General features: G+C 45.1%; 1 protein-coding gene across 1 annotated transcript in view; it reads right to left on the bottom strand.

The window, feature by feature from the left end:
• The window catches only part of LOC135092994 (peroxidase-like), a 71,266-nt gene that overhangs the window by 8,907 nt on the left and 49,859 nt on the right, over positions 1 to 12,500 (bottom strand). Inside the window, exons 2-12 of the mRNA XM_063991866.1 lie at positions 8,679 to 8,792; positions 6,578 to 6,703; positions 5,661 to 5,834; positions 5,094 to 5,210; positions 4,603 to 4,703; positions 3,867 to 4,037; positions 3,432 to 3,593; positions 2,875 to 2,987; positions 2,355 to 2,492; positions 1,772 to 1,873; positions 520 to 633 (exon numbers count right to left, since the gene is read on the bottom strand). Of these exons, the coding sequence (XP_063847936.1) occupies positions 520 to 633; positions 1,772 to 1,873; positions 2,355 to 2,492; positions 2,875 to 2,987; positions 3,432 to 3,593; positions 3,867 to 4,037; positions 4,603 to 4,703; positions 5,094 to 5,210; positions 5,661 to 5,834; positions 6,578 to 6,703; positions 8,679 to 8,792 (1,432 nt within the window). The remainder of the gene's footprint in view (positions 1 to 519; positions 634 to 1,771; positions 1,874 to 2,354; positions 2,493 to 2,874; positions 2,988 to 3,431; positions 3,594 to 3,866; positions 4,038 to 4,602; positions 4,704 to 5,093; positions 5,211 to 5,660; positions 5,835 to 6,577; positions 6,704 to 8,678; positions 8,793 to 12,500) is intronic.

The following is a 12,500-nucleotide window of genomic DNA, read 5'->3' as shown; positions in this document are numbered from 1 at the left end:
ATATATACGAGTAAATACAAAAAGAAAAAAAAAGTGATAAATAAGAGATCAGTGAGAAAGGAACATATGTATAAAAAAAAATAAGGTCAAGAGAAAGTGATATTTGACAAATGTTGTTCACTGAAAAAAAAAACGACAATAAAGACACACCCATACGAAAAAAGAGAGGGGAAAGTGCAAAAAATGAGAGAGAGAGAGAGAGAGAGAGAGAGAGAGAGAGAGAGAGAGAGAGAGAGAGAGAGAGAGAGAGAGAGAGAGAGAGAGAGAGAGAGAGAGAGAGAGAGAAACCGAAACAAAGCTAATATCTATAAACAATAAACAAATAAATAAAGCAAAGAATCCACACACAAAAAAAAACACAACAAAACAAAACAAAACAAAACAAAAACAAACAAACACTCATCAGAACACTAACGAGCACAACAACACAACAACCCTTTAACAACAAAACACCAATAAAATTCATCTACCAACGTCCGCATCCATTACACACAACACAACACTTTCTCCTCAACTCACGTGCTTCTCCAGGATGATATTGTACTTCTGCATCACCTCCTTGCCAAGCACCATGGGTAGGAACTCATTGTAGGTGATGTGTTGCGTGATAGCCGCCAGGATGTGCCGCGCCTCCTGCATAGCGAGGGAGGTGAAGGGGAGACGAGGCGTTAGTGAGGGGCAAGAGAGTCACGAGTAAGTTAAGATGAAGACAGCGATGTAAAAAGGATGAAAATAGGATGAAACAGTGGGGTGGGGAGGAAGGAGAGGAGATAAGGCTAGGAAGATAAGTACAATGAGGTAGAGATGAAAAAAGGGGAGGTTAGGATATGGAATTTGGAAGGGGGAGATGTGTTAACAAGAGAATCACAGGTAGGATAAGGGTACGGATGTATAGATGATGGAAGGGGGTTATGGGGTGGAACAGGGAACAGTAGGAGCATTAAAGATGAGGAAAGGGATATAGAGATGGAAGGAAGAGTTATGCAATAGAATAAAGGAAGAACGGGAGACGATTTAATTGTCAGAGAGAGAGAGAGAGAGAGAGAGAGAGAGAGAGAGAGAGAGAGAGAGAGAGAGAGAGAGAGAGAGAGAGAGAGAGAGAGAGAGAGAGAGAGAGAGAGAGAGAGACGGAAAACCACCATGCACATACGCTATATAGTCAGCACGAGTATGAACACAGAAAAAATGTGATTGGTTCTCAGCCTCACACACACACACACACACACACACACACACACACACACACACACACACACACACACACACACATACAGTCAAGTCAGCACTACTGGAGGCAGTCAGAGTAACTAGAAGTGGGAGAAACACGCAAGCAAGGGAGACTAACACAAAGTCAGGGTAGGTTAACAGGCATCACTATACACACAAACAAATCTAAAAGGAATGTCTTGCAACTAAAACGTCAACTAAAGACAAAAAAAAAAAAACTGCTCTCCCTGAAATCCCTCGGTGTCCCTGGAAGCCTGCACAGTCCTGGAGGTCCACAGCGGCACTCTGGCGGCACTCTGGGGGCCCATGGCGGTCACAGTTGATACCTAGATGACTCTGGAATTTCCTGGAAGTCATAAGAAGTCCCTGATGGCCATTAGAAGTCGGTAGCTATGTCCCTAGATGTCCCTGAGATGTCTACTGAGGGTCCTTTAGACTGTAATGGTTGATGGAGGTGGCTAGGTGTCCCTGGCAGTCCCTAGGTGTGTGCAGTGGTCCGCTGGAGCCTAAGGGGAGGGCGTGGAGGGCGTGGATGGTGACTCACATGGTACAGCTTCTCGTCGTCCCAGTGGGGGTTGTAGCGGTACAGCCCCATGGCGATCCGGTTGTGCTCCCTCATGAAGAGTGTGTGCAGCACCGCTAGAACCTGAGGACGTGCGGGGTTACAACGTGAGGCAGGTGGCGAGGGAAAGAGAAGAGTTAGGAAGACAGAGTAGGGTGAGGAGCGTTGAGTGGAAACAAGTAGGAGGATTTGATAATAAAACACTAAAAAATCGTGAAGTGTGGCAAGAGTATTTTATGTTCAATATGAAATCGAGACGGACAGCATATATGAGACAGGAGGACGAGACAGAAATCACTAAAGGAAGACAAGAAAGGGAAACGACAACTAAGCAGTAAAAAAAATAAAACTTCATAGGGTTGTGACATAAGTTGTAAGTTTAATTATAAAGATAAACAATGAAACAAGCGCCACATATTAAGCAGTAAGATGAGACAAGAAGAGAAGGCAACAACTAGACACTGAGAATCATGAACTGCTACAAGAATTAAGTTGTGAGTTCAAGATGTACTCGTAAGTGAGCGTGGCAAACACAAGGAGTCACAGGGGCGCCTCTAGTCCTTACCAGTTGCTCGTTGACCCTGCCGTCACCCGCGTCGAAGCAGTACACGTCCCTGTTGGGTCTGATGCAGCCCTCGTCAGGTTCATTGAGCTTGAGCGGCAGCAGGTCCTTCATGCCAAACTCCCTGAACACCGGCAGAGACTGAAGGAAGGAAGAGAGGGAGGGAGGGAGGGAGGGAGGGAGGGAGGGAGGGATTAGTTAGGGTGATGTAGTAGAAGAGTTGGGAATGCGTTACTACAGGAGTTTGGTGTTCTATGTAGTGACTTATTTTCATGTTTCTTTTTCTTTCTTGTGTACTCATTAAGACAATTACTTTTCTTCTTCGATCAGCTGATATTTTACGTAATCAACACCACTTTATTAGCTATCAATTTTCTTATCTGCGTGGGTGTCATTTCGTTTAATTGGTGACTTTGAGCAATATCGTTAAAGTATATTCTCTCTCTCTCTCTCTCTCTCTCTCTCTCTCTCTCTCTCTCTCTCTCTCTCTCTCTCTCTCTCTCTCTCTCTCTCTCTCTCTCACCTTCATGAGGCCACCGCGGTGCAGACGGATCTGGTTGGCGTGATCATTTGTGCTTCCGTACACCCAGTTGGCGTCCAGCATTGAGGAAATCTGGTTGATCTGGGAGCGAGGACCTGAACGGGAGGAAGGAGGAGGAGGGAAATAGAGACGTTAGCAAGGCACATGATTCAGGAAATTATTTTACTGTCTTAATATTTCACCCTCAATTGGTTAAATGGAACAAAACTCGTGTATTTTTTTTAAATCACTCCTGCACAGCCTACATCAATTTTTTTGGTCCCGGTTTCTTTGGTCCCTGGTTTCTTTGGCTTTCACCACACACACACACACACACACACACACACACACACACACACACACACACACACACACACACACACACACACACACACACACACACACACACACACACACACACACACACTCGAACATAGCAATTTACAACATAACCTCCTTGCAACTAATCTCTCATTCCTGATCCTTACTAAGGCCACCAGAGCTCCCTACAACATCCTATAGCGAGTCCCCGTCAGCCTCGCCGCCACCCCAGCACTCACCCAGCTTGCAGCCGTACTTGACGCCCGGCACGGAGCGCACCACGGAGATACATTTTTGGCCGAAGAGGGAATAGAAGGGGTCCTCGTCGGGAATGTGGATAGGGAAGCACTCGGGGTGTCCTGGGCCCTCGCAGCACTTGGGGTCCTCCTTAGTGATGGGGTCTGAGGAGGAGGAGGAGGAGGAGGAGGAGGAAAAAGAAGAGGAATGAGTCAATTCAGCTTATATTTAAGAGAATACTTAAAAAAAAATGTACATATATATATATATATATATATATATATATATATATATATATATATATATATATATATATATATATATATATATATATATATATATTGAAACGAGTTGACATGAATAACAGATAAAAAAAAGGCTTATCTTAATGAGAATCCCAAGCATGAAAGGTGAGTCACTTCAGGTCAGGGCCTTACCTTTGGTCTCGGCAGTGAGGGTCATGTCGTGGTCGATGGCCTGGCCCCACGCCACAGCCATGATGGTCACCGCGTGATCATGCGGGCCGTCGTCGCGGTGCACGTGCGCGGACACTACGCGGGGGGAAGGCAGCGGGTACCCATCGACTCCTACACGTGGGGCGTCGATACCTGGCGGGGAGGGAAGGGGAGGGTGAGACACGGCAGTAAGATGAAAAGTACCGGGTGACGTGGTGTGGTGACGGGCGAATGTACGGAGAAAGGGCGGCGGTGGGGATGATGGTGATGATGATGGATGAGGTGAGGTGCGGCGTGCTCTGCGGGATGGTAACAGTGGTGGTGTGGTGATGATGATACACGGTGTTCTGAAAGCTGGTGTAGTCAGAGTTGTGGACTAGTTTTCAAATTATTTCTTTTCGGGTCTGGCACCTTATTTTTCATTATTATTATTATTATTATTATTATTTTTTTTACCAACCACCTTAAAACAACAACAAAAAAAGTGTGGGTGTGATGGCGGCAAAGGTCTGAGGTGGCACAACAACTATGACTGAATGAATACAATGCTTGCTGTTCACCTTTGTAATGAAAGTAAAATGTCAGTATGAAAAATACACCAGAGCATAGAAAACTTGGGTAAGCATTTGTGTGGAGGGTGTACGCGGCCAACAGGAGGCAGGGCGTGTAGAGGGCCTGAGCGCGAGTGGGGGGTGATCTGCTGGAGGGGCGTGCTTACCGTCGGCATATGCAGGAGGAAGGCGTCGCTTGAAGGCAGTGTTCATGGCGCCCCACAGAGGGTTCTCCAGATTGTTGCACCGACCATTGTACTTACGATACCTGAGAGAGAGAGAGAGAGAGAGAGAGAGAGAGAGAGAGAGAGAGAGAGAGAGAAAGAGAGAGAGAGATTTTAGAATGTCGTCACATCTCTCTTACCACAAGTTCAGTATATACAATTCTCATTTCTTAATGAAGCTCGCGCGCGCAGCACACACACACACACACACACACACACACACACACACACACACACACACACACACACACACACACACACACACACACACCAACCTGTTCTCCATTCCAGCCGTTCATTCATTCATCCAGTTTCTCTTTTCTTTCATTCTTTTCTTCCTATCTTTCTTCCCCTTAGTAAATAAACTCGTCCTCCTCCTCCTCCTCCTCCTCCTCCTCCTCCTCCTCCTCCTCCTCCTCCTCCCGAACACTCACCTGGTCACCTCACACGCGGTCGGCTTCATGAAATCTGGGCACACTTTCCCGATGATGGTACGGAAGGAGTCGATGAGTGGCAGGCCGTTCAACAGCACATCCTTGGGCAAGTTGTACCTGTGGAGAGGGCGCCGCGGGTCAGAAAGGGTCAAAGGCTGGGTCAGGAAAGGTCATTAGAATAGTCAGAGTTGGTCAGGTTAAGAGGTAATGTGCTTTATTTAATGAGACGTTGATTTGTTAGGTGAAGTAATGGTAATATGTTGACTGAGTACAAGAATGGAGCTAAAATCCTGCTTGCAAAATTCAGGTAAGATTGGTTTGCTTTCTGGGAGGCAGACTAAGCGAGAATGATGGATTTTTAAAACTTTAGAGTGACCCTGACCAGACTCCTTGACACGCGAGGGAAATAAGAAAAGGGGAAATAAGAAGAAGAAGAAGAAGAAGAAGAAGAAGAAGAAGAAGAAGAAGAAGAAGAAGAAGAAGAAGAAGAAGAAGAAGAAGACGAAGAAGAAGACGAAGAAGAAGAAGAAGAAGAAGAAGGGTAAGACCAGCAAGGAAGGTACTCACTCCTTGGCCAGATTCCTCGAGGTCTCTATCAGCACGGCGCCCAGGTTGCCCAAGTCCCTGTGGTCTGGGTCACGCATGGGGCGAGGCAGACCCAGGCGGTCCCTCGCTGCCCTGAAGGCTGTGTTCACCGACTGGAAGGTGATGCAGGTATAGCCTTCACGCTCAGCCGGCAACCTGCAGGCGGGAAGGTATCGATGAGCGGGAAGAGAAGACGGCAGCCAGAAAAAAATAAAGGTAAAAAAATGAATAATAATAATAATAATAATAATAATAATAATAATAATAATAATAATAATAATAATAATAATAATAATATGATAATAAAAAGACGGAGGAGAGAACATGAAAGATAGATATACTTTTGTTTATAAAATTACTGGGCAAATGAAAGTTGAAATATACAATACAATAAATTCTGGAAGATACGAATGAAAGAACGTGAGAGAAGAGTGGCCCCGACCTGACGAGAGAGAGAGAGAGAGAGAGAGAGAGAGAGAGAGAGAGAGAGAGAGAGAGAGAGAGAGAGAGAGAGAGAGAGAGAGAGAGAGAGAACTGACCACTGATTGCTTCTACAGGAGGGAAAAGGGAGACAGAGGAGAGGCAGGCAGCTCACCCTACCACTCCCCTCTCTCTCTCTCTCTCTCTCTCTCTCTCTCTCTCTCTCTCTCTCTCTCTCTCTCTCTCTCTCCTTGGCCGTGCATGGAAAGTGCTTGGGGTGTTGCCTGAGGCGTTGTCACAGGTGTATTAATGTCTGTCAGTCAATCTTCCGTACTCACCTTGGTGGAAAGCGTGTGTGTGTGTGTGTGTGTGTGTGTGTGTGTGTGTGTGTGTGTGTGTGTGTGTGTGTGTGTGTGTGTGTGTGTGTGTGTGTGTGTGTGTGTGTGTGTGTGTGTGTGTGTGTGTGTGTGTGGACTCACCCGATGCCGTTGAACACTCCGAGGGCGAAATCTCTCTTGTAAGTTTTGCCAGGGCCGGGCAGCAGGAGCGCGCAGTTACTGTTGTCGCCTTGGCCTGAGTGTAAGCTGCGACCTCCTCCGGGAAACCTGGGAGTCGGGATGGGGAATAACAGGGTAAGAAGAAAGGGATATACGAAGAAAGGGAACGGAGAACCAGTGGGAGATACAGGACTGAGGGTTAGTGACTGAAAAGGAGCCAAGGATGGTTGTGGTGCGTGGGTGTTGCGGCAGGGAGCTAAGCCACACACCACGCTACTCTGACACATCTAGGCCAATATTCATGAACGCTTTGCTCTCTCACCATGATAAGCCGGGTTCTCAAGAGTGTTTCTCCTGTTACTAATCTTGTTAATCTGTCACTAGAACCGTAAAAAACACTTCAAAACCTGTGTCTCTTCAACTACAGCCTATGGAAAGTAGTCGAGGTGCAGGAAGAAATGTTTCAGAATATGGTCCTTTGGCTTGATACTTCTCACTGAGTCTGCCCAGTATGGTTGTCTGTCTAACGTAGCACAATAAGGTCACAGTGGCCCATTGGTGAGGAGGAAAGGTGAGGATACAAATGATCTTTCTATTTCCAAGCAGTCAAACTTTCCTGCTTGTGTTGCCTATTTTTAGTATCGACTACCTCGTGCTACAAAAGCCTCAAACCAGTCTGCTTCCTGCCATTACGTCTGTTTTGCGGTGTCATGTCACCTTATTTCCCTCATCATGACACTATTCCTCACACGCTCTCTCTCTCGTAATCCATTGCTTTCCTTTCATGCACAACTTGGCCGCCAATCTCCACGTCCCACACTCATCATTTCACATTACCTGTTGCCTGGTGTCTGTTACTCGTTTCCTGTTTCGACAATAACCGACTACTCGAGCTGGTGTCACCCGCAGTCACTCACCCACCCTTCACTTGAGTGCATCCGTCTCGCCATCCTTCCCCGCTCTCACCTCTCGCCTGCTTTCTTGCTCATCGGCAGCCATTTCACCTCCATTCTGATATTTTCTCTCTGTTCTCAACTTTTATTTTTATTTTTCTGAGGTGTTCGCCTCCCGTCTCGCTCATGTCCTCAATATCTTCCTTTCTCGTCTTGATTTGAAGGCAACACTTTTTTTTTTTTTTGTTCCATTTTCGCCCAGTCATTTGTAAGTGTAGATAGTGGTCTGTTTAGTAATATTAGTCCGTTAGGTTACTTCATCTCGAAATGGACGTAGAATCTGGATTTTCTAGTTTTTGTGGCTTAAGTCCAGATTCTTAAACTTATCGGCGCTTCATCTCTACTACTTTCAACAGGCTGTACAGGAAGTTAATGAGGCTTTCAAGGGTGTCTGTATGATTGCATTGACAGTTTAACAAGTCTTCTGCATTATCAATGGGAGAAACACTCATGAGGACACTACTGACCGTCTGTGTTGCCTCTCGCAATAAGAAGCGAGTTAAGTTAAAAAAAAAATGAACCTTGTTATGAACACAAGGAAAGTAAATCTATACTACCATCCATATATTGCCTATAACTAAATAACTTCACTTAACCTAAAGGAAAGTCTAACATAACATAACTTAATATAACTTAAGCTAATCCAGTCTATGCCTAAATAAGCCAAGTAATCCTTTATCTAATTAATGTGATGAGGATAGACTCTTGATACACCACCACATCCTCTGCTGGTGGGGAGGAAGGTTCCTCACTCTCCCACGACCTGTATTCTCCAACAATTTGAGGTTTGATAAAAAAAAAAAGCAAAGAAACTAATTTTAAACGCCACAATGATGATTAATTTGGCTCTCACGATGGTTTTCTTTCTCGGTGACGGTGCAGAATCCTTCTTAAACCACCACTAGCATCATGACAACGCCCTTGAAAATCCCTATTAACTTCCACCGCAGATGTTAAAAGTTACAGAGAAAAGACGCTAAAAAGTTTGAAAATACGGCACTACAAAGTCTCTTAATCAGTTAAGCTTATCGCAAACAGCATCACATAGACTAAAAGATGTTCCTTTGCGTTCCTTTTCATCTCCGGCGCCTGCACCTCTGTCTGTCCTGCGTCCCATGCCCGCCACTCACCTGCCGCGTCCCGGGCCGGTGGGGAAACCGCCGTGGAAGGCATCAGCTTCAGGTTCAGCTTCAGCTTCGGCTTTTACTCCCGCCGCCGCCACCAACACCGCCAGTGCCAGAAACCTGCGGGCCAGCAAGAAGAGGAACGAGGTCAGGTCAGCCTAGGAAGGCGTCATAAAAACTGGTTTACTTTTACATTGGGAACAAAGAATTGCTATGTCATTATTTTCACCTAGTACAGATAATATTCTGTTGCATCGGAAGAGGGATAAAACTTTTTTTTAATACTTTTGCAAAATGGAGATTAGAAATCATCATTAGCAACAGCAGCAGCAGCACCAGCAACAATAAGAGGAAGAACAACACAGCAACAACATGGACAATACACAGTGATATAAGAAGCTACAAAAAAAAAAAAAAAAAAAAACAACACTATTACTGCGTGCATGACTGCGTGCACAGAATTAATCTTTACCTTCCCTGTCTTAGAAACGCACGCGCGCGCGCGCGCGCACGCACGCGCACACGCACACACACACACACACACACACACACACACACACACACACACACACACACACACACACACATAGTATCCATCACTAATTTACTGACGAAAAAATACGAAAGGAATACTAGAAAAAAAAAACGAAAAGAAAAGACAATTATGAACAATAAGCGTATGAAGATCTATAATCGCGGACACAGAGGTCATAAACACACGCCCCTGCAACCTGAACTTACATTTTTGGAGATCAACTTCAGAGGAACAGGTTGGCTCCACTTTCTCCGGCGGGAAAAGCTGATTTATTTGTTATGTTGTGAGGGTGTGGCGCTTGTGTGCTTGTGAGAGAGAGAGAGAGAGAGAGAGAGAGAGAGAGAGAGAGAGAGAGAGAGAGAGAGAGAGAGAGAGAGAGAGAGAGAGAGAGAATGTGTGTGTATCTTGCGCCCCAACAGAGAAAGAATCAATTTGTCAACAAGAGGCGACGCTCTCTTCTTCAATCTCCAGAGAATTAAGCCAATCACTGAGTCATTCTCTCTCCGCAGCCCGCACCTGACGGCCCGCCACGTAATAATGTAATGAGAGTAATGCTGTCCGGACACACGCGGCAGGAGGGCGGCGGCACCACTGCTCTGATTGCTACAGTACAAGCGCATCGTGGAGGAAGGGAAGGGAAGGGAAAGGAGCGGCCGAGCGACGGAGGGGCGTGGTGTGTGAGAGAGTGGAGGAGTGTGTGAGGGAGGGATGGGTGTCGGTGGGTCAGTGTAATACAGCATACAAATACACGTTTTATTTAATGCTTGTTTTTTTTTCTTCAGTGGAAGTGTTAGTGTGTGGAACTTTATGTGTTATTTAATGCTATTGCTGGACTGTGTGTGTGTGTGTGTGTGTGTGTGTGTGTGTGTGTGTGTGTGTGTGTGTGTGTGTGTGTGTGTGTGTGTGTGTGTGTGTGTGTGTGTGTGTGTGTGTGTGTGTGTGGGGCTTCAAAATCTATATGTTCTGTTTCTTCTCTTTCTGTCTGTTTATCTGTCTTCGTCTGCCTGTCTGTTTGTCTATCTGTCTCTCTCAGCCTGTCTCTTCCCTTCCCACACCCGTCACTTTCCCAGGCTCGTTATTAAATTCACGGCAGCTCATTACTCTGACGATACTTCCATGTTCCCCACCTTTCCCCCTCGCTCTCCCTCCCTCCGTCCCTCCCTCTCCCCCACACCTGCTCCTGCACATCCCTCCTTCCTCCCTCCTTCCAGTGGTCACCTGCGTTCAAAGAAGACATTCACTTTCTCCCGATCAAACGTCATATTACTTCGTGACCTGAGAGGTAGAGAGGAGGAAAGAGAGAGAGGGAAGGGAGGGAAGGAAAAGAAAGGCACAAGGATGTTTTCTCGTGTGCTTCTTTTCTTTTTCTTCTCTCGTTTGAATCAAAGTTTAAATATTGTCATTTGAAGGTGATGGTAATTATAGATTGTTTGGGATGATGTGTGTGTGTGTGTGTGTGTGTGTGTGTGTGTGTGTGTGTGTGTGTGTGTGTGTGTGTGTGTGTGTGTGTGTGTGTGTGTGTGTGTGTGTGTGTGTGTGTGTGTGTGTGTGTGTGTGTGTGTGTGTGTGTGTGTGTGTGTGTGTGTGTGTGTGTGTGTGTGTGTGTATGATCGCGTGCTTGAGTAATGAATTATATATTTCAATATTACTGCATTCTCTCTCTCTCTCTCTCTCTCTCTCTCTCTCTCTCTCTCTCTCTCTCTCTCTCTCGCACACCTGACCTTTTCTATCTTCCATTTCAGTTGTTTTGCTTGTAGCTAAATAATTCCTCATTGCTTTCCTTTCACCGAGGTCTACACTCTTCCTTTCCATTCTCCTCCTCCTCCTCTTCCTCCTCCACCTTCTCCTCCTCTTCCTCCTTCATATCCTCCACCTCCTCCTCCTGCCCCATCCTCATCTCCCTCTTCACAGATGCCATTCTCCTCCTTCCCCAGCTTACCCCAGATGTGTGTGTGGTGAATGACCTCTTCCAAGCACTAACATCCTCCACCTTCCCTCTCTCTCTCTCTCTCTCTCTCTCTCTCTCTCTCTCTCTCTCTCTCTCTGCTTGCTTCCACTCCGTCCATTCACTTTTCATGTTTTCTTTCCGTTGTTGCTGCTTACCCATCTCTCTCTCTCTCTCTCTCTCTCTCTCTCTCTCTCTCTCTCTCTCGTTACCTATATCTTCCCCAACACTTCATCGCTTTCCCGTGGTGTGTCTGTCTGTCTGTGTGTCTGTGTCTGTCTGTGTGCCGCCTGAGTGATGAGGAGCATAACAGTCATGCATTCCCTTCTGCATGACATTCTTACGTTCCTTGTGTGAGATTCTAGTCGTGTATGTTAGGTATTATCTTCCTTATTCTTTTGCAATTTAATCTTGATATAAACGGGTTTTTTTTTTCTCATGGATATAATTTTTGTATATGACTTTTTTTCTTTCTTTCTTTCTTTCTTTTTTTTTTTTTGTTGTTGTTTATTTCCAGAATTTAGTGATCTTATTTCAGAAAATTGAGTTCGGTAGCCTTTTTTTTTATGAAGAGAGAGAGAGAGAGAGAGAGAGAGAGAGAGAGAGAGAGAGAGAGAGAGAGAGAGAGAGAGAGAGAGAGAAAAGGAAGAAAGAGGAACGCGTGAGAGAATGACGTATGGAAGAGAGATGGCAGCGATGAAGACAAGAATATAATGAGGAAGATGGAGGTAATGAAAATGGAGAAGATTAAATGTTTCAGAAAATCAAAGACTATGGAAACAAACAGTAATGGAGAAATATGAAAAGAAGGAAAAAAAAAAAAAAAGAAGAAAGAAAGCGTCAGCGTCAAAAATGAAGAGGAGAATGAAGACACGAAAATAAGCGAGAGCAAAGAACGTAAGAAGTGAAAAGAAGGAGAGTGTAATAAAGACGGGGAGTAAGATAATGAACACGTAAATATTAAACGAAGTACTTGAATAAATAAATAGATAAATAAATAAATAAATAAATAAATAAATAGGTAAAGTTTACATAATGCAAGAGAAGGAGATATTACAATGATAGAAAAAAAAGGAAAGAGAATAGAAAGAACATGCATTAATGATGAGGACTGAGATAATGTTGACAAATTATCTATGAGGCAAATAAATGGAAGGGGAAGGGAAAGCTAGAACAACAACCCTCCCCCCATCTCTCTCTCTCTCTCTCTCTCTCTCTCTCTCTCTCTCTCTCTCTAACATAATCACAAGCCTTCACTTCACGTCCACTTTACAACTCCACTCACTTTCCCTCTCACTCCCCCCCCCCCAAAAAAAAAGCCTCCTTTCCTGCTCCTCTTACTTCTCCC

Source organism: Scylla paramamosain, chromosome 1 (genome assembly GCF_035594125.1).
Source record: "Scylla paramamosain isolate STU-SP2022 chromosome 1, ASM3559412v1, whole genome shotgun sequence".
Classification (NCBI taxonomy): domain Eukaryota; kingdom Metazoa; phylum Arthropoda; class Malacostraca; order Decapoda; family Portunidae; genus Scylla; species Scylla paramamosain.
Note: the sequence above shows the minus strand (reverse complement) of the source record. Positions and strands in the feature narration are given on the sequence as shown.